This window comes from Glycine soja, chromosome 7 (genome assembly GCF_004193775.1).
Source record: "Glycine soja cultivar W05 chromosome 7, ASM419377v2, whole genome shotgun sequence".
In the NCBI taxonomy this organism is placed as follows: domain Eukaryota; kingdom Viridiplantae; phylum Streptophyta; class Magnoliopsida; order Fabales; family Fabaceae; genus Glycine; species Glycine soja.
The window spans coordinates 46,532,481-46,551,936 of record NC_041008.1 but is presented as its reverse complement, the minus strand read 5'-3'; the positions used below and the strand labels follow the sequence as shown (position 1 = coordinate 46,551,936).

Here is a 19,456-nt window from a genome sequence, read left to right as displayed (position 1 = left end):
GGATACAGTGGTGGGGTATGAGTCAGACGACCAGTGCATTGATGTCGCACTCATTCCTTAGCGGTGGCAGGTGTAGTACAACTACAACGAGTGCCATCGTCTGTGACCAGTGTGAGTGACTACTATCTACCTCTGTCCCTGTCTACACCGCAAATCACATTTCTCTCTTTCTATTTGATTACCAGTGCAAACAACAAAGATGCAAAAACAATTAAATCTCGAGGGTTAAAGCATGAATTTGACCTCCAATAAACCATAATTTCACTACTATCTACCTTCACATGCCTTATCCTTATATAATATGCATGTTGGAATAAATTCAAATGTAAATAGCAACATTTTATTGGTTAACATATAAATTTACATTACACCTATGCTAGCTAGCTGTAAGTACACACTACAAAATCCAATCACGAGTCACGTCTTTATTTATTGCTAATTAAAAAATACAATTTAAAGTTTTAAACTAATACATATTACACTTATAAACATAGAAAAATATAATTTTAAAAAAAATGTTTTATACTTCAGCTTCTCTTCGCTTGTACAAACGAAAGTAACTGTAACTATAAAATAGGCAAATAACAAATGGTCAGTGATGGCCTCAAAAAGGGATACTTGTCAATTTTTGGGGCAGGGTCTTTCGCATTTGATCAATCTTGTTGGCTATCGAGCAGGGTCTTTCCAAAGCTTGTTCTACAAAACAGATTACCGAGAAACCTTCAATTTGACCAAACATTTAGATGTCTATCTTCATGCTCGAGGAGCGATCATAACAGATATCAAATGTCTTGAAACTCGTAAATGGGAGTTGGTTATTGATCACGTAATATGGCAAGATTACAATTTGTTTCATTTTTATGCAAAACATTGTGCTCACAATAATCAACCAAGTATAGAACTTGAACTTTTGGGTTGACAAAATTGTTGAAGCTCAAGTTTGACTCCCTAAACTGATTAGCGCCTTAATATATCAACTGATACAACTGACAAAATTCTAGAGTAATTGCAACAAAGCACTTGGAAAGAGAAAGAAATAAAATAAATAAGTTGACTAGCAAGATCTGCTCCCTCTCCCTCCTTTCCACTACTACACACATACATGCAGTGAGGGAGAGTATACTAGTGAGCTTAACTTGAGTGACCTATTGTCCAAAATGTCTTGACACCATGGACTCATGGTCTTTACTTAAATACCCTTTAACTTGTTTCTAACCCACCAATTTGAGACTTGTTCTCCAACACTCCCCCTCAAGTCCAATTAGCTTGGCCCAATTGTGACTTGTCTTTAATCTCCATCTTGGGCTTATATTTTAAGTTTGGGCTTCAGAGGTCATAGGTCTAGCTATTGCCTCTTGCACCTCTCATTACATTCTGGAATGCAAATGGAATGGGCTTTTAGGAATGCAATGGGAGGTGCAGGATGCAATAGTGGAGGTGCAGGAAACAAATGGCCACAGGTCTTGCTTTCATTTTTTAGATAAGGCAGTCTTTCCTTCATTTATTGTCAGAGTGAACTGTTTATCCAAAAAAGTCTTGACACCATGAACTCATGGTCTTTTTACTTATATACCCTTTAACTTGTTTCTAATCCACAAGTGAGACTTGCTCTCCAACACTGCCCCTCAAGTTCAATTAGCTTGGGCCAATTGTGACTTGTCCTTAATCCCCAACTTGGGTTTATACTACAAGTTTGGGCATCTGAGACCATAGATCTTGCTTTCATTTATGAATTTCTAGAAATAAAACTATCCAACATGCAAATTACGAAATGCATTTCGATAATCAATTGGATAGGGCAGATTGAACAAATATGCTAAATGACATTTTCATAAATGTCTGTGAAACAAATATAGAAATGCTTGTAACATAATTAACAGACAATAAAAAGCAACAAAATTACATGCATTACTCCTAAACGAGTTTTGCTCCTCTGCTTAGTATTATTATTTCCTCGAAATCACAGAAAGAGAAGAATTAGTAATACTTCTGTTCTAAAGTACAGTGATGTTGCATTTTTTTATGGAGCAAAAATTTATCTTAATAGTCCTTGTATGGGTATGTTATTGATCATTCACTTTACTGATTACTTGGACAATATAGTTCAAAAGGATGTTGTCTTGATGTTAAATGGTAAATACAATATCTCAATTCTGTTTGACGCAGGCAGTGTCATTTTCTGCAGTTGATGCTGTTTGGCTTTAGCCATTATGTCAAAAAATAATCCAACCAAAATGTGAAGGGTTCCAGCTTCACTGTTAATAATAAATGCACGCCCACATGCCAAAAAATGAAAAGCATCTAGCACCAGATAGAGTATTAAAACCTAGTAGATAATTCACCTGTCAAACTAAACTATCAGACTATAAATTTAACCTGATATTTTACTTCAACTCATTTTCAGATAGTTTTTGCCTCAGGTCCTTCAGAGCATCCACTACTTCTGCATCAAGATTGTGCTTCAATAATCTACCTTGAAAAGAAGTGGATCTGTACATAATAACATGAATAAGCAAACCAATCAGCAAGATCTGTCACTGGGATAGCATGGCATTTTCTCATAACACCAACATAAGCTGCACAATAGACAAATTGATTCAATTCAATATTAAAAATGTCATGCGCTGTATTTTAACAAAGCAAAATATCCAAACTTTAAAGGTCTCTTGTCATTTTTCTTTATTTATTGTAAGTTTTGTTTTAATGGAGGGATGAGGGTAGGGGTTTAGGATGCTGGTGGTTCCTGTGATTGCATGACCTTATCCTTACAAGATCCTGCAAAATAATGTTCATTAAGGAGATTTGTGTCTTTAACAAAAGATAATGAATTATACTGGTTTAGATATTAGCAGTGCATTAATATCACATCTCAAGTTACAGTTATCCACACACTAACCCATAAACCATACTGTGAAAAAACAAAACAAAACATAAAAGACATAACCAGACCATATTTCAGACAGAAAAATAAATATTTCTCAAATTATTGCAGTCAGAGCACACCTTTGCTCTTGAAGCATCCTTTCAACCTCCTTTTGTGATGCCTTGATCTACTAGCGAAACAATTAATAAAAGGGACCATGTAAAACATTGAAGAACATAAAAATCATCAGGCATGTCATAGCAAATAAAAATTAGGATTTAATTGCATGTCTAAGTACTTTTAAATGATGTAAACTATTAAAATCTAATATTCCATCAGAAAACCTGGGATTTTAAATCTACAAAGTAAACCAGAGAATTTAAGAAAGAAATTTTATGAGAGGATAACATACAGAACCATTCTGCCTCAAATTAAAGTTTTACCTCAGTAACCAATGCCTTGCAACTCCAAATAAAGGCTCCCTGAAAGTCAGCAGCAGTATAAAACTTTTGCACCAATAAACATTGCACAATGCAGACAATGTTACTTGATAATCAAGTGATGGTATTAATCAGCATTTAAAGAATCATGAAAAGGTAATCATGATAAGATCAGAGAATTACTTTAATTTATGCAGAAATTATATAGTTTGCATATTTTGATAAGGAGAGTGAAATACTCATAGCTGGAAAAGAATTGTGAAGACAATTGACAATCAAGTTGCATCCATTTCACTCAAGTTTTCAATTTATAGGAAGGAAGCATACAGCTCCATGTGCTGCTTGCTGATGGCAGTGATCAGAAGTGACTACCCAGACTTTGGGGCAACCATCCTCCTTTAAAGCTGCAACCTAAAATGAGCAAAGAATACTACTGTTAATTTCCATTCAAAGAATAAGAGGAAATGAAAGATGTACAGTGTTCATAAAGATGAAGAAGTTCTCTGTTGCTAGTGTCAATTCCAATGCAAAAAGATTCACTTATACTGCTGCAAAATTGGAGTACTGTAAATGGAGATGACCTTGGTTCTCTTGTTAAAACCCTTTAAAGTTACATGCCTGACATCAATGCAATTCAACGCCCATGCGTGCAGAAAATAATATCATTTTGGAAAACAAAATCCCACTGCAATAATCACAGATCTGGAGGGCATAGTGCTTACATGGGTTTATAGAAGTGGTTTGTGACTTTCTTATAAGATCTTTCTAGCTTTATTTCAATAAGCTTAATGAAAAAATTATTAAAATAAATTATTTTTAGCTTATTTCGGTAAGCTTCACAGTCAAGCACTAAGCTTTTGAATAAATTCTCATTTAGCCAGTTTGGATAAAATTTTGAATAATTACTTATAGTAGAAGAAAATAAAATGAATTGAACTTCACTTCTCTCGTAAGTTAAAATCAACTTAGGCACTTGGACTTCTATAAAAGCTCTCTCATCCGACTTCTCCGAAAAGCTGAGATATATTATGTTTTCTCTTACATGCTACAAGGGCATATTAAGAACTTTATCTAAACTGATCCATGGTATTTAATTAAATTGTTTACTCTAACACACCCGTAGTATCAGTATGTCGAACAGATAATAAAATTGATTTTCCTAAATCATGTTACAAAAGAAGAAAACTCTCCAAAAATCCATGATAATTGATGGTAGTAAAATTGCAGCAAGGATAGTGTAGAAATATCTAACCTCTTTTTCAATCCATGTGTCAGCACATGTTTCACCTGAGAAAATGATATCAAGACTGCAAAATGGCGAAAGTCATAGAAAAGAATGTTAAGGTAAACAGAAATGGTACTTGACAAGTAGATTGTATGATATGAAGAAAAGAGTACCCAGCGAAATCTTCCTTGTGAGTGGGGAGTCCAGACATCATTGCATCAAAGACAACAACGATTTTGACCTCTGTATAAATGAAAAAAGAAAAGAAAAGATGTAAAAAAAAGAGTTGCACTGCAATGGAAGAGAGAGAGAGAGAGAGAGAGAGAGAGACCTCTAAGCATGCTAAAGGTTAGAAGCTCATCAATCAGCTTTTGGCGAGCAATATCAAGTCTTCCTTTGACGAAATGTTTCTTGAGCTTCATCCAATAGCCACACACATTATAGCCATCCACAAGAAGTACAGGGACGGCATTGTCTAATATACCCTGCTGGTTTGTGCTGTAGGAGTAGACATGTATATGAGTAATTAGATTTAGCGAAAGAAAGAGTGCAGATGAACTTACTAGTAGAGGGAGGTGGTGGGATCACGATAGAGGTCTGTGTCAACAACATCATCTTCCTTCTCGACCTTCTTCTTGCGGTAACTGGTAGAAGGCCTAGGAGTGCTAGAATTTCTATTCTGGAAGCTCTGTTTGATTTGAAATAGCATAAGGATGAGTAAGTATGATAATGAGGTGCGTAAATTATTAGTATTACCTTCCATAGCTTTAGGAAGCGGAGGTTTTGTTTGACGTTGGATGTGATTCTTGGAGGAGTGGATTCAGAATCCTGAGTCTGCTTCTTGCGTACCATGAGGCTGCTGTGACTTGATCCTGCTTTTACCACTAACCAATTATGCCACCATGGAACCGCTTTCAATTTCATATTGCAATTCGCTCAGCTTCTTCACCGCTTCGTCTTTTTTTCTCCATTCATTTTCAACTCATCTCATCCAAATATTAATTACTAAATGCTACTAATGCTTTTTTTGTGTGTGTGTGGTTTTACGGGGCGTGACGTGTTCGTTTGCAATGCAATAATCGAATTTTAAAGGGCCTGGCCTGGGCCCATGCTAGCTGCACCAAGCATATTGTTTATGCACCCAAAGAAAAAATTCTAAAAATGTCCTTAATTTACGGATTACGTACGTGATTGGTATAATTTTGGATTAATCTGTAAGTGTTTTTTTTAAAAAAAAAATATGTTTTATGAATTAATGTAAAATTAAGGGTCCAAACAAGAGTTAAATTTGTGACTTTCAAATTATTAACATAAAACTTTAACCAACTAAATTAATAGACTAATTATATTATAAAATAAATAATGTTGCTACTGTATAATATTAAAATTTCTAATATATATATATATATATATATACATGTGTGTGGGTGTGTGTACTACCAAGTGGTCTCTAATTTAAGTCTCTAACCATTGGCAACCAAGTGTCAATAAGTTTTAATTCTCACGAAAAAAATTTCAATTTCAATTCTTGCGTTTTTTTTACAGGTATAATTTTTTGTAACTGCCTTCTTTGGTGATAGTGACAGAAACCAAACGTGTATTGTGTAAGAACCAAAACTTATATTTTCTTGTATAAGGATTAAAACTTAAAATAGAGACAGTCAAAGGAATTGATTGAGGGAATGATAATTTAACCTTTTATCCTATACGCAACTTTCAGTTTTTCTTCTTCACCTTCGGGGCTAAATGATAACATAAGGAATCTAAATCCACGGGCATTTCCTTTGCCGCTTCAAGTCATTGAAAATTGCTGTACCAAAAAATAATGATTGAAAAAAATGGTGCTACATTTTTGGGTTTGAAGCATGATCTCCTTTTTAGTATTATTTTCGGTATGGTCTTTGAGTGGATCATCTTCACTTGATGAGAGCCATCCTGTTAGGAATAATTAAACTTGATATTCAAAATTCTTTCCCCTTCCCCGGCCTATTCTCCTCTCTCTCTCTCTGATATATAGGCAATCATTGGCTTGGAGAAAAGCAGTCCGATTATCTGCTTTGTAATAAATACTTTTCTAGGCATTTTAAGGCATGATCGATCAGTTGGCAGTGTGTCTCATGTTGGAAACAGGACAACCTGGGTATATAGATCAATACAAAATGAGATAATTTATCTAATTAAGCATTAAGCAAGTTGGAGCTGCCGTATACCATTTTGTATTTTCAGTTTACAGTTGTCACATGTTACATAAAATTCTGTTCCGCTTTAATAAAAATTATGTGTACTGTTGATCTATTAAATTGCCATAGTATGTATGCATGATAGTTCTCCTCACAAGATTCAGGGAGGAGGCTAAAAATTTGGGCTTTGTCATCAAAGTTTAGTCAGGTTTCACTCTAATTGGGTGTATTAATTAAAATGTTCTTATAAGATTTAAGCAATCCTTCTTAATTGAATTTACTTTTAGGGTTGCATTATACTCAGCTTAGTTCAAATAAAAATAATCACTACTTTATTTATATATTTGATAAGGTGGGTGTAATAATGAATGTAATGTGATTATAGAAGGAGTATCTAAAATGATCAATTTCCTTCCTTTGATTATACTTTTGAGAGACACATGCACATCACTTATCATAGGGTAACATTGTTGTCACTTTGTTAAATGTGTGAAAAAGGAGCAGTCCCCGCCCGCTTCCGTCTTTAACTGCTCCACAAACTAGAGCACGTGGAATTCAACAGAAGTCTTGTGACATATCAGAAACATGTATGTAGTATAATAAAATAAAAACCAAAGAGTGTAGAGTGTAGCAAAGAAGTTTTTGGTGAAATGCTAATAGAATGGGAAGTTAGTTGTTGGTACTACACCTAACGTTACGCTAAGGACAATCCCAAATACCGTGCCAAAGAGTTCATTGGGACCGGTTCTGCCTGCCTTGCTGTTTGAAATGCAATCCAGCTCTATCAACTATCATGACACGTGACTGGGGCCTAAGAATTCCAAAGTGGTAGGGATTGTCTTTTGGAGAAGAATATAATACACTTTTTTGTTCACTAACCATACACCATATGATATGATGAATATGTCTTTCTAGCTCCAAAATTCCTATGCATGGTATAGCAAATTCCTAGCTTTGCTCTCTAATCCTATATTCTTTCTTTGCTTTGCTATATATCAGTGTGGATGAAATGAAGTTCTTGTATTTTTCTTTTCCTATGTTTTGTTCCTCTCCCAAAAGCCACCAACACTCCATGTGCATCATATTTCCTAGCCTTGTTCTTGCTGCTTTTTTGGAAGAAAAAAGAATCTATCTTTTATCTAGAGAGAGAGAGGGTTATTGCTCTAATCATGTAAGGTTCTTCTGGCACTGCATGTGCAGCAATCACCTCTGCCCACTTCTTATTATTTTGCACTTCTCAACCTCTCTGTAAACCACTCATATATCATCACACAACCCTCTCCCTTTACACACGCATATATATATAAATATGTGTACGTACCTTTCAGTTTACCAAGTGTTTTATTGTCTTAAATAGTTCAACACCTGCAGGCAATTGATACCCTCGTTCCAGCCACAATGAGCAGCAGTCCTGCACCTTGCAGCCGATCCTGGTGAATACCAAAACTAAACTAACTAAGCATTTTGATTTCTCATGAGAAATATTTGTTTTAGAGAGTGACCTAGTAGGCGACTTGGTGTTCGATAGTTTTGTTCAATCTTATTATGAATTTTCTTTGACCTATAACTTAATAAAACCCTCCCCATGATTCTGTTAAAGGTCAATAAGTGAGGACTCCCTAAGAAGGTATGTGCAGTTTGCGAGTGAAAGCTGCGTACAAGAGTTATTGGCAGCTTCGGACACAAACAAAGGAAATGGCAATGATGGATGGAAGATGCTCACTCTTGACAATGGAGTGGAGATATCAAAACGCAGGTCAGGCTCACTCCACACGTTTCGCAGCCGTTGGGTTCTTAGAGCTGTCTCTCCCCAACAGTTCATAACAGTGGCCAATGCCATTGATGCTGCAAAGGTGAATATCAATTTTCTAATGGAGGTGAAACCATAGATAGTAGCTAGCTAGGAGTGTTTAAGAGGATTAGATTCCCATCCAGCATGTTGAAAACAAAACTTTTGTCTCAAGCATTGTCCTTAATCCTACCTTTTTTTTTAGTTTGTGGCTGACATCCATAGGAATGACAAAAAATTGCACGATGCCTTGTCTTTTACTTTCTTAATTGTTTATTCCTCCTCTTTGTACATTACGTTACATGCTTGTTCCTTGTCACGGAGGTTTGATTTGAATTTTTTATTTTTGGAACTACAGAATGGTTAATTATTGATTACATAAATTCTGATCTTGGTTTTTCTATTATTTTATTAAGCCAGCAATGGGACTCTGATCTGGTGGAAGCCAGGTACATAAAAGATCTTCAAGACAACCTCAGCATAATTCGTCTTAGGTTTGGTGATAACTCCAAGCCTCTCTTCAGGAATAGAGAATTCATTGTCTATGAGCGGCGTGAGACTATGGAAGATGGCACCTTGGTTAGTACTAAAAATGACATCAAGCACAACTTAGGTCCTGCATAAGCACTTATTGAAAAAGATAAATGCATTGAGTTCAACTAATGCACTTCAGTGTCGGGAGAATAAGTTGATTTTAATTTATGGGGAAAACCCATTTATCTTCTTATCCTATAAGTATTTATTTATCTGAACAAGCCGTTGGTGTTGTGTCTTCAAATCATGGAACAAAATGTTAACTGGGTGTTATAGGTGGTAGCAGTTGCTTCACTGCCAAAGGAAATAGCTGCAGGGTTACATCCGGAGCAAAGTAATGCAATCAGAGGACTGTTGCTACAGTCAGGGTGGGTGGTAGAGAAGCTTGAAGATGATTCATGTGTGGTCACTTATGTTGTTCAGGTAATTAATATTCATACGTTTCTTCTCCACAAACAGAATTAGAAGGTTGCTTTCTTGCTCATGGCTTTGTTTTCTTTCAGTTGGATCCTGCAGGATGGCTGCCCAAGTGCTTTGTCAATCGATTTAACACAAAACTGGTTATGATCATTGAAAACCTTAAAAAATTAGCCCAAGCATGTCCTAGTGAAGGTGAAATTTGATTACTTTGTAACCAAGTATAGTATTAATGCCCATCATTGAGATTTACTTACCACAGTATTATAAATAGAATTAATTTCTTCGGCATTTAAGATGGAGATTTAAGTTTGTACTAACATATTACAACTCAGCCAGGTAGAAGACTTTCGGCTCTGTTTTCCGCTTTTTTGGTATCATAGACTAATTTCCTGGAAATGTTTTATACAACTCATTACATAGAGACGAAAAGGGGTTTATACAAGGATCACAAGTAATGTATTTCAAAATTAAAGAAAAAGAATGTACAAGTTTATTTGTAAAAAGACTAAAATCACACTTCAAAGATGTTTAAAAAAAAACAAACATATTTTATCCTTTTAATTTTATTTGATATTTATTTATTACAAAAGAATAAATATCTTTATTCCTTTAAACTTAAGTTTATTTCAAACATGAAATATCAATGACTAATGATAAATTATTTATTTCATTTAAAAATATATTTATAATTTAAGTGTTAATAATACTGAATACTAATTTTTAATTTTTTAATATTTGTTTACATTATTTATTAGTATTTTATATTAAGTCAAATATATATTTATATGAAAATATTGTTCTTTTTTACTTTTTATCCAACAACAAAAATCGAGAAAAAACTTATATACATTTTCTAATTTCTCTTCTGTTTTTTAATTTAGATAATCTAAAAATTTATTCATTTTCTACTCTTTTTTTTTTTTTATCTCCTATCCAATTTCTTTTGTCCTTTTTTTTTTCTTTCTAACTTCTTTCCACATCAACAAAGCATATATAAAAACTCCATCTTGGAAATCTATATAGCTTTCAGGCTAGTGATAATCTTACAAATTACAAAATTTAATTTTTCAATTCTTTTTATAGGATTGAATCAAAAGTATGATATATTTTTTTTTTGAAAAATGATATGGATTGCTGAATTGAGCTTATTGTTAATTTTTTTTATAAAAAAAATTGAGCTAATGATATTAACTAGAACAGATAAAATAAAAGTGTTGGATATGCCCTATACATATTCCTATATTCGTTCTGAATACAAAGATAAAGGAGAAGGTGGTCCCAATAAACATGAAGATCAAGAACTCAACGGTTGCTTCCGTTCATTGATTTGATGTTAGTATACGTATACGTAACTACTCTATGTACGCATAGTTGCCGTAGTTTGTGCTCTTGATTTGGAGAGAAGGACCCTTCTGTCTTCTGGGTTGCAATACCGTTTTTAGAAAGGAAAGGTGTAGTAGTATAAGAGAGAAATGTGAAATAACAACGTGATAATAATCATGGTAATGAAAATAACTAAGTTATATTTTGACAAAGACTATAGGTCATGTTTATGATAAATTTTTAGCAATCACATATAAGATAGAGAAGAGAAAAGAGAATTGTTATCAACCACATGATAAAAAAAACACCAGAGTCAGTGTTCAAAGTTCAAGATGAGACGAATGAGAACAAAACACATGCATTTGCAATATTTTTGTTTTCTAAATTTAAACAGATAATTATAAGAAGTCAAATAAACATAAACATGTTTTAAAATTTGAAAACAAACACTGTTTTTAAAAAAATGAAAACAGAAAATAAAAATAAGTTATATATTTTTTTTCAATTTAAACCACACTAACCGAATATATTTTCACTATTATGTTTTTATTTTGTTTTGAAATTCCCTGAACATCCACACGGTGCTTCACAATGACCAAATTTCTATAGAATAATTAAAAACACGCACAGGACATGGAATCATATTTCTTCATGTATCTTTGTATCGCAATACCAATTCCCTTGTCATTGCCTTTAAATTATAATAACATGAACATTTGTTCACCTCTTTGGGCTTCTATCCCTTTTTTTTCCTTTCTCCTCTAAACCTTTGGAGAAGAAAGACGAGGAAATTAATGAAGCTCAAAATGAAGACTATGCACAAAAGAAGCAGGCATGTCACCAACAGAATGATCAAAACCAACAGTAATCAATGATATTCAAAATACTGATAAGAAGTTCGGATGACGTGTCCAATCTCAAGCTAAAGATCATGTGCATGTTTGTTTTACAATTCCAAACGAACATTTGTAGCAAGATGAAGTTTGTAAAAGCATCTAGACCCTACCTTTATTTTGGAATTGGTGCATGGCATTTTGAACTGAAATCCAAACATGCACTATGTACACACACTGGCTCAACATTTAGTAAACTTGTATATATATAAACAATTTGGATTTGAGGTAGTGAATTATGGATTACTTGGGGTCAACTTTTGGATATGGAAGTCCTGCACTCAAATCAAAGGTGTCGTTGCTATTATAAGGATGGCTTGAGCTCCCTCTGCTGACCTCCTCATAACTAGAAGAGATGGAGGGTGATTCCTCAGTGGGGTTTGCACCGGCTGACTTCAAGATGTTTTCGATTTCTCTTACCACATCACTCATTTTAGGTCTGTCAGAACCTGACTCTTTAACACATGTCATGGTCATATCCACAAACTTGTCAAAACCGCTCAGTGTCAGTGTGGTGGACGCTAGACCAATGGCTGGGTCAATGATCTCATCAAGACCATATGACCCTTTTGTCTTATCAAGTGCATTCCTAACCTCTTTCACAATATACTTCCCTCGTTCCAACGGCCTTCTTGCTGAAATCAGCTCCAACATGAGCACTCCAAAGCTATAAACGTCACTCTTCTCAGTCAATTGTTGAGACATATAATACTCTGGATCCAAGTAACCCTACATCACAAACACACCATTAGCATTGAAGTTTGTTTTATGCCATATAATTTCTGGGATACCTATAATTTTTTGCTCGCTCTACATAAAGATGTAAGTTGCATTATGGACCCTGTTAATTAGTAAAAAAAAAAAAAAAAAACAAATTGCCATGAAATTATGCTCTCCCTTTTATTTAGCAAAAAATGCCATTTTCTTTACTGTAAGTTGTGGAGGTTGGGAAGATACTATACTAACCATTGTTCCTTTAACTTGAGTGGTAACATGATCTTTCTCAGAATCAACCATAGACTTGGAGAGACCAAAATCAGAAACTTTGGCATTCAGGCGGTCATCCAGCAAAATATTGTTTGATTTGATGTCCCTATGTATGATGGGAGGATTAACAAGTTCGTGAAGATAAGCCAAACCACGGGCAGTACCAAGGGCAATTTTTAGCCTTCTAATCCAATCTAATCTAATTCCTGACTTCCCTGCATTGACCATATCCATGTTATCAGGTTATCTGACTAAACTTTGTTGAAGGTAACCAGGTGGATAAGTACCTGAGAGAGCGTCCTTTAAACTTCCATTTTGAACATACTCATAAACCAGCATTTGTTCTTCGTGCTCAAAGCAGAATCCCACAAGGCTGACAAGATTCTTATGGTGGACCCTTGATAGGAGCTCAATTTCCGCTTTAAACTCAAGCTTTCCCTGCATAGATTCTTTTTGAGCTCGTTTTATTGCTATCACTTGTCCATTGGGAAGGTTTCCCTTATAAACCTGTGTGTGGACATTTACACATAAGAATTATAAACAGACATGAACTTGTGTTACAGTTAATAATACAATCATGTTCACATAAATGCATTGACAGTAAGAGTATGCTATATGTCAGGCAATGCTTAATTGTGTCATCATACTTGTTTCTTTCTAAATTAAATTTATACATAAATATTTTCCAATATAATAGAATTTGTGAGAAGCATTAAAAGCACATCCAAGTAGTTTTCACTAAAAAATTATAAAAAGAAGCGTTTAATTGATGGAAAACACATATCGAAGGAAGCTTTTTAATCAGTTTTGTAGCTAAACACCTAAATCACGATAGCACGTTCAAGCTTAAAAGTACTAACATTCAATACCTTCCCAAAACCCCCAGATCCAATGCCATTGACTTGAGAAAAATTTTTGGTGTATTTTTTAAGCTCTTCAAAAGAAAACATCCTTGCTTCTGTCAACTGAGGGACCTCACTCTTGCTCGAAGCTGTATCCCAGCGTCCTGCATTATGTGAAATTTAAGGATGTTAATTAAATCAATACCATGTGAATGATTAGAAAGCAAGAGCTAACTTACTAAAGGGATTGCTTTGTCCAATTGCTTTTTCGGCCCTTTTCTTTTGGCGGAAAGCATAAAGACCTGCTAGTAGTAGTAACACTAGCAGGACCAAACCACCCACTGCTGCCCCAATTATGATTCCAATGTTTGAAGATTTACTCGATTCAGTCAATCCTTCTACATGACAAGAAATGTGAAGAGAAAGATTATAAAAAAACGGAGCAATTAGTACTATTAATTTTATTAAACTGTGTGGGAAAGAAATTTACCAGAGTTTTCAAAGTGTTCATATTTATCTCCAACAAAATAAAATGGTCCAAAAACTTTAGGAGGCTTAAAAGTCTGGTTGCTAAGCAGAAAACCAATGCTAAAAGCCCCTGTTCGATTGAAATGATTCTGTCCTGATGGGAAGACTTGTAAGCTCAATTCGAGATACTGAGTTGAATCCTTACTTGGATGGCTCAACAAAACCGAATCCACAGGTAGAAAATGAGACTTAAAAGAGTTCATAAGACCCTCCTCAAGCATTGAGTAGTAAGTTTTGTTATCAAAGTCCAAAAAGGGAGGTGACCTGAAAGTTAAGGTTCCTGAATATGGATATGCGCATATACAGTTGGGACTAAGAATCTGTTCTGAACTGCAGGTACCAGGTTGACAGTTATTTAGTGGTGTTGAATATGAGACATTGGGTTGAGAAGAGGAGCAGTAGCTTTCTAGTTCTCCATTTTCTTGACAAATTGGGTTATCTTTAAGTCTGCAGGGAAAAGTGCAGTTAATTGAAAATAAGGCTAAGTGAAACAAAGGTTCAAATCTCATATCGACTACTGCAGAAAAATGAAACCACCTTAAAACTAATCAAATTACTAATTCTATGCGATGACATATACAAAAACGGTCAGCACCATTATAACATTTGGCTTACATTATCTTGATTTTCACATTTGGAACTTCGTCTTTTTGCTCAAAGCTGTCAATTGAATTAGTCTCAAAATCAACAAGTCGCAGCTGATTGCTGTAGGAGGAGCCGATATCCAAGGTACCATTTATTTTGTTGTCTTTTAGAACCCTATGATCAGACGTTAGGATATAAATATTATATATTACTGTTTCAATGACAATTATGTTTAATTACTTTTGAGCATGTCTTCTCAGTTCTTGGTATCCATTATATTGAAACTTTCACCAGTCAAGACAGGTGTACTTACACAATCTGTAAATTGATAAGTGTAAACAAAGAAGTAGGAACCTGTCCTTGAAGTTGTGTTCTCTCCATCTTTCTGCCACGAAAAGCAAGAGCTAACCGTGTAACTAAACGTAAGTCTTGATAGCAGAAACAGAGAGAGAGAGGGCAGTGAAAGGTCAAAGAAGTGCACAAGGAAAGACTTACAATGTTGTTAAGGACTTAAGAGTTGAAAACCATCCTGGAAAATCCAATGGCTTAAAACTATTGTTGCTCATGTCCCTTCAAAATAGATTAAAAAAGTTACTCATTATTACAAGGTAGCAATAACTTTGAATGAACAAAGGGTACAGAACGACAGTAACAACAATCACAATAAATATCATAGCTAAATGCTTTGCAAATTACAGATAGCTGAGGGCATTCATTCCAGTAAGGTTTGGCAGGGAGCCTGACAGTTTATTGTTGGACAAGTACCTGAAACGCATAAATTGAACCCAAAAAAGTTCATTTTTCAAGTAAAATTATGCATTCAAAGAAATGAAATGTTTCACATGTTCTTTATGTTTGCTTACAGATCTTGAACATGAGTAAGATTGTTGATGTTTGGAGGCACAGGTCCATTTAATGAATTACCATCTAAGCGCCTACACACACAATAGTATATTAATGCCAAGAGCAGCAAAAAATCACGAACTTGTTTGAGGATTAATATAGACACTTACACCACCTCCAGACTCTGAACTAGTCCAAGGGTAGGTGGAATCTTGTCAGTGAGTTGATTGCTTTCCAAAAGCCTGCCCAAGAAAATTTTCAGGTTGACAGGTATATATTTTTTTAACAGGGAAGGTTGAAACATGGAAGATATTCTTGTATCCAATAAAAGCTAGACACGTTAGTAATGTGTGTATACATGCATCAGCAGAAGGAGTCTAATAGTATAAATACCCCGGCAGAAAAACAAACAAATGTGCTAAATTATGAGCTTGTGACAGGTGCATTTTTTATTGTAGAAGCTTTTACCCGTTTTCTATACTAATTCAATATATGCTACACATGTTCAATTATATTGATAAGAGTCTAAATGAAAAATGTCAGAACAGTTCTTACACATGAATCAGAGCCATTTCCGAGCTAAAAAGTTGAGGAGGAATACTGCCTGAGAGATTATTCTTCCCAAGATGACTGTATATAATGGAAATGCGTTGATGGGTTTTGGTATGTACAAAGCAAATCATGTTTAGAAAAGAATTGGTAATCCAACTAATGCATAAGGGAGGTGACATACAAATGCTTGGCATGGTGTAACTTATCAAGACCAGATATGTCGCCACTAGATACCGGGATGTTCCCTTGAAGTTGATTGTCAGCTAAATCTAACCAATAAAGCTTTGATAGATTACCAATAGAATGAGGAATTGGTCCACTAAAGCTATTGGAATTTAATGATCTGCAATTGAAAGTAAATGATTTAGACTTGGGTCCAAGATGATCATTGTATTACAAAATGAACACGAAACCATCATTCATGAATTTTCAGTTGGACCAACTACAAAATCTTTTCAATTTTTTTCACTAGAATAATGTAGTTAAAAAATCGTTACAAGAAGAGGAGCTCCTGCATATTTCCTATGCTGTCTGGAATAGGACCCTTGAAGCTACAACCAACAAGAATTCTGTTGACAAACGAGAAAACATCTGGTTTGTTAGGATTTTTTATCAAAACTAATTCAGATTTGAGTTAGTAGCAATCTATTCTGCATTACAAGGTTGCCAGCTTCTTCAATTCCCCAATGGATTCTGGAAGTGGTCCAGTCAAGTCCTTGTTGTAAGATAGATCCCTATAAGAGAAAAATCGGTAGTTACTTAAAGCAAAAAAAGAAAAATCAAGAATTAAAAAAGAGATCAAATCATAAAAACTGCTTTCTCTCTGAGCTTAGTTTAGACAGATAATTAATGGAATTAATATTATTGGTTCAAGTACATTGTCCACACGAAGTGTTTGTCATCAGATGTTTGTGCTATGTCACAGGAGTTTCTGCCAAACATCCCTTTCTGCATTGTCAGATTTCTAAGCAGTGGTGAGTGGAAGTAGGTTCTTTGGGTTCGTAGCAAGTATTAGACATTTTTCTGTGCCTTATGTTTGGGTACTGGTAGAAAGAAGGTTAGATGTTATGGAGTAATGCTCCTTTTGCATGCAAAAGATGCATTTGGATAGAATGAAATGCAACATATGCTGATTTTGTTACATGGATTCTGAGGATTCCTGATCCTTGTTTTCTGTATCCCTATTTTTTAAAAATAAATTCTTGATAAATAATAAAATACGTAAAAACCATGGAAATAATATACAAGTCTTAAGCCATTTCCCAAGTGTTAGCTTAACACTAATACTTTCTGGATGCATCATGCAAATCCCAGTGGCAAATTGTCCTCGCTTGAGGTATATGACACACACTCATGGCTTGATCATTGCCTTCTGGTCACAGTTAATAGGGTGGAAACTGAGCAGTGTTTGACATCCTCCAGGTGTGACTTAAATTTGATATGGTACAAGCACATACTCAAAATAAAATACTTACAAAGTCTCTAATTCAGATAGTGATCCAATATCTCCAGAAAGCTGACCAGCCAAACCGGTGCTTGATAATGTTCTGAAATACTAGCAATCAAGTTAATATCTCAAAAACAAATTCTGGAGAATGAAACAACAACCGAGCGTATCAGGTAAGAGACGCTACATTGATGTAATGTGTGAATTCTTGCACTTGATTCCAACCCAATCATCACAAGGATCTGAACCCACCCAATTAGGAGGGGTGTTCTCCCAGGTATTTATAAGAGACAAAAATGTGGTCACTGCCAAAGAATACAATTCAGTCACTGAGATCTTATGCAGAGTTGTATAACTTTTGATTGCTCTGAAGATGAGCAGAAGAAATAATTAATACTGACAAACTTTTTCTAAAACATGCAAGACACAAATTTGGTTTATCTTAACTTACTAAAGCAGGTCCAGTGCTTCTGGTTTTGAACTTACTAAAGCTTAGTTCTACGAACTATAAACATTTAATAAATGAGCATTATAACAAACATGGCATTCACATGTAAAGAAAAGGATCAAACACATAGGATATAGCTAGAAAACTGAACTCACAATCTCCATCAGCTGTTTCTCCTTCTGCAACCAACACATAATTCAAAACAAGCAGCAGGACTACTAATACTCTTTGGCTCATTATCAACTTCAAATGGATCTCAAAATCTCACCACTCTGATAACTTAACTAAAATCCTTTCCTATCCACCTTCCATTCACTATACATTAATTATACAGCAAAAGTCAACACTAAACTAAAAGAGTAGAAGGAAAAGTCAAGAAATGTTGTACTAGACATTAAAGTTTTTCCTCCCCAATATATGTCACAGATATGTATATTCCTTTTTAGGAACCTCTTGAAAGATTTATCTTGACATTTTTTTACATGATCTTTGAAGAAAAAAGAAAAAATGAAGTTGAGTATTACAGCATGGTCGTAGTGTCAGTGTCAGCGTGGGGGAGAATGCATTGAATTACCAGTTAGATAGCTGGTGCCTGGTGGAGACTGCCATTAACTCATTGGAGTGTAGCATTGACGTAGTCGTGCAATGCAATGCAACTCTTATCGTCAGCATTTATGGCATGCCAACCATTCAATTAGTTAGAGGATTTATTGGCCTCTGCTCAGGATATTTATTTTTGGTAAACATGTTATAATCTCCATATTGGTTATAGACCAAATTAAAATATTTGAACTATATCACATTCTTCCCAAATTAAAAACAAGAAAATCAATATAAATAATAGAATAAAATGAATTCCAATCCATTTTTTTAAAATAAATACCATCTTAATTTATAAAATTTAAACAATCTTATTATTACCTTCTCATTCCATCTTCATCCTCCTCCACTCTATCTCTTATTATCAATCCAAATCAAAACATAGCCTAAAGTATTGGAATAAGTCAAGTCAATCATACTATATCCCCCACTTGGCGACTTATGTATTAAACTACATTTTCATAATCTATTTAGTTGAACTATTTTATCAACCATTATATTATTATTTTAAAAATATTTATATTAAAAATATAATATTTAATGTCATGAAAATATTTTTATCATATTTTATATAAAAAAGTACTTATTAATTTATTGATGACCAACAAGACTGTTAACTAAAAAGTTAGATCCTTTTGTACATGAAAAAGGTCAAATTTTAAGATTTTTTAATTTTTTAAAACTTAATGGGTTAATTTATTTAAATAACTAATGCTATTACCATTATATTAATCTTTTATCATTATAAGATTTCAATACTTTAGTCTAGTTAAAATTTAAATTTCATTAACTTATTTATATATTTAGGTTTATTAACTTATTTAGAAATATATTTACTGAATATTCTTTAATTAATCTTAAGGATACTTATATATTAGCAAAAGTTTTATTTTAGTGTGTAGTAGATATGCAAATGTTTACCCGTGTGAATAAACTGTAAAAGTGTGTAAGAAATAA

General features: G+C 34.2%; 3 protein-coding genes across 8 annotated transcripts; 1 reads left to right on the top strand and 2 right to left on the bottom strand.

Annotated features, from left to right (window-relative positions):
* Nucleotides 1-401: 401 nt before the first annotated feature.
* On the bottom strand, nt 402-5,543 carry LOC114420272 (uncharacterized protein YacP-like). Of its 4 annotated transcripts, XM_028386204.1 has the most exons (10): nt 5,285-5,541; nt 5,092-5,216; nt 4,860-5,026; nt 4,702-4,771; nt 4,556-4,610; nt 3,631-3,714; nt 3,307-3,345; nt 3,004-3,050; nt 2,377-2,490; nt 402-696 (listed from the first exon to the last, which is right to left on the bottom strand). In XM_028386204.1, exons 1-9 carry the CDS (start codon nt 5,450-5,452, stop codon nt 2,385-2,387), a joined length of 861 nt encoding a protein of 286 aa, XP_028242005.1. In that variant the 5' UTR covers nt 5,453-5,541; the 3' UTR covers nt 402-696; nt 2,377-2,384. The 4 variants fall into 4 exon arrangements, 2 of the variants coding, with proteins under 2 accessions (XP_028242005.1, XP_028242006.1); XR_003668369.1 differs by lacking the exon at nt 402-696 and having other exon boundaries at nt 2,460-2,490; nt 3,543-3,714; nt 5,285-5,543; XM_028386205.1 differs by lacking the exon at nt 402-696 and having other exon boundaries at nt 2,460-2,490; nt 3,004-3,053; nt 5,285-5,542.
* Nucleotides 5,544-7,600: 2,057 nt separating this feature from the next.
* On the top strand, nt 7,601-9,744 carry LOC114420271 (START domain-containing protein 10-like). Of its 2 annotated transcripts, none has more exons than XM_028386203.1 (6): nt 7,601-7,643; nt 8,080-8,141; nt 8,309-8,561; nt 8,918-9,076; nt 9,308-9,454; nt 9,535-9,744. In XM_028386203.1, exons 1-6 carry the CDS (start codon nt 7,641-7,643, stop codon nt 9,652-9,654), a joined length of 744 nt encoding a protein of 247 aa, XP_028242004.1. In that variant the 5' UTR covers nt 7,601-7,640; the 3' UTR covers nt 9,655-9,744. The 2 variants fall into 2 exon arrangements, with proteins under 2 accessions (XP_028242004.1, XP_028242003.1); XM_028386202.1 differs by lacking the exon at nt 7,601-7,643 and adding an exon at nt 7,699-7,879.
* A 1,879-nt stretch (nt 9,745-11,623) lies between these two features.
* On the bottom strand, nt 11,624-18,361 carry LOC114420269 (probable leucine-rich repeat receptor-like protein kinase At5g49770). 2 transcript variants are annotated; one of them, XM_028386201.1, is made up of 19 exons: nt 18,055-18,361; nt 17,639-17,756; nt 17,480-17,551; nt 16,664-16,738; nt 16,502-16,573; nt 16,186-16,347; nt 16,008-16,082; nt 15,623-15,694; nt 15,473-15,544; nt 15,306-15,374; nt 15,105-15,179; nt 14,964-14,990; nt 14,640-14,783; nt 13,987-14,471; nt 13,736-13,894; nt 13,524-13,660; nt 12,942-13,161; nt 12,634-12,869; nt 11,624-12,396 (listed from the first exon to the last, which is right to left on the bottom strand). In XM_028386201.1, exons 1-19 carry the CDS (start codon nt 18,134-18,136, stop codon nt 11,911-11,913), a joined length of 2,838 nt encoding a protein of 945 aa, XP_028242002.1. In that variant the 5' UTR covers nt 18,137-18,361; the 3' UTR covers nt 11,624-11,910. The 2 variants fall into 2 exon arrangements, with proteins under 2 accessions (XP_028242002.1, XP_028242001.1); XM_028386200.1 differs by having other exon boundaries at nt 14,923-14,994; nt 18,055-18,359.
* Nucleotides 18,362-19,456: the final 1,095 nt, after the last annotated feature.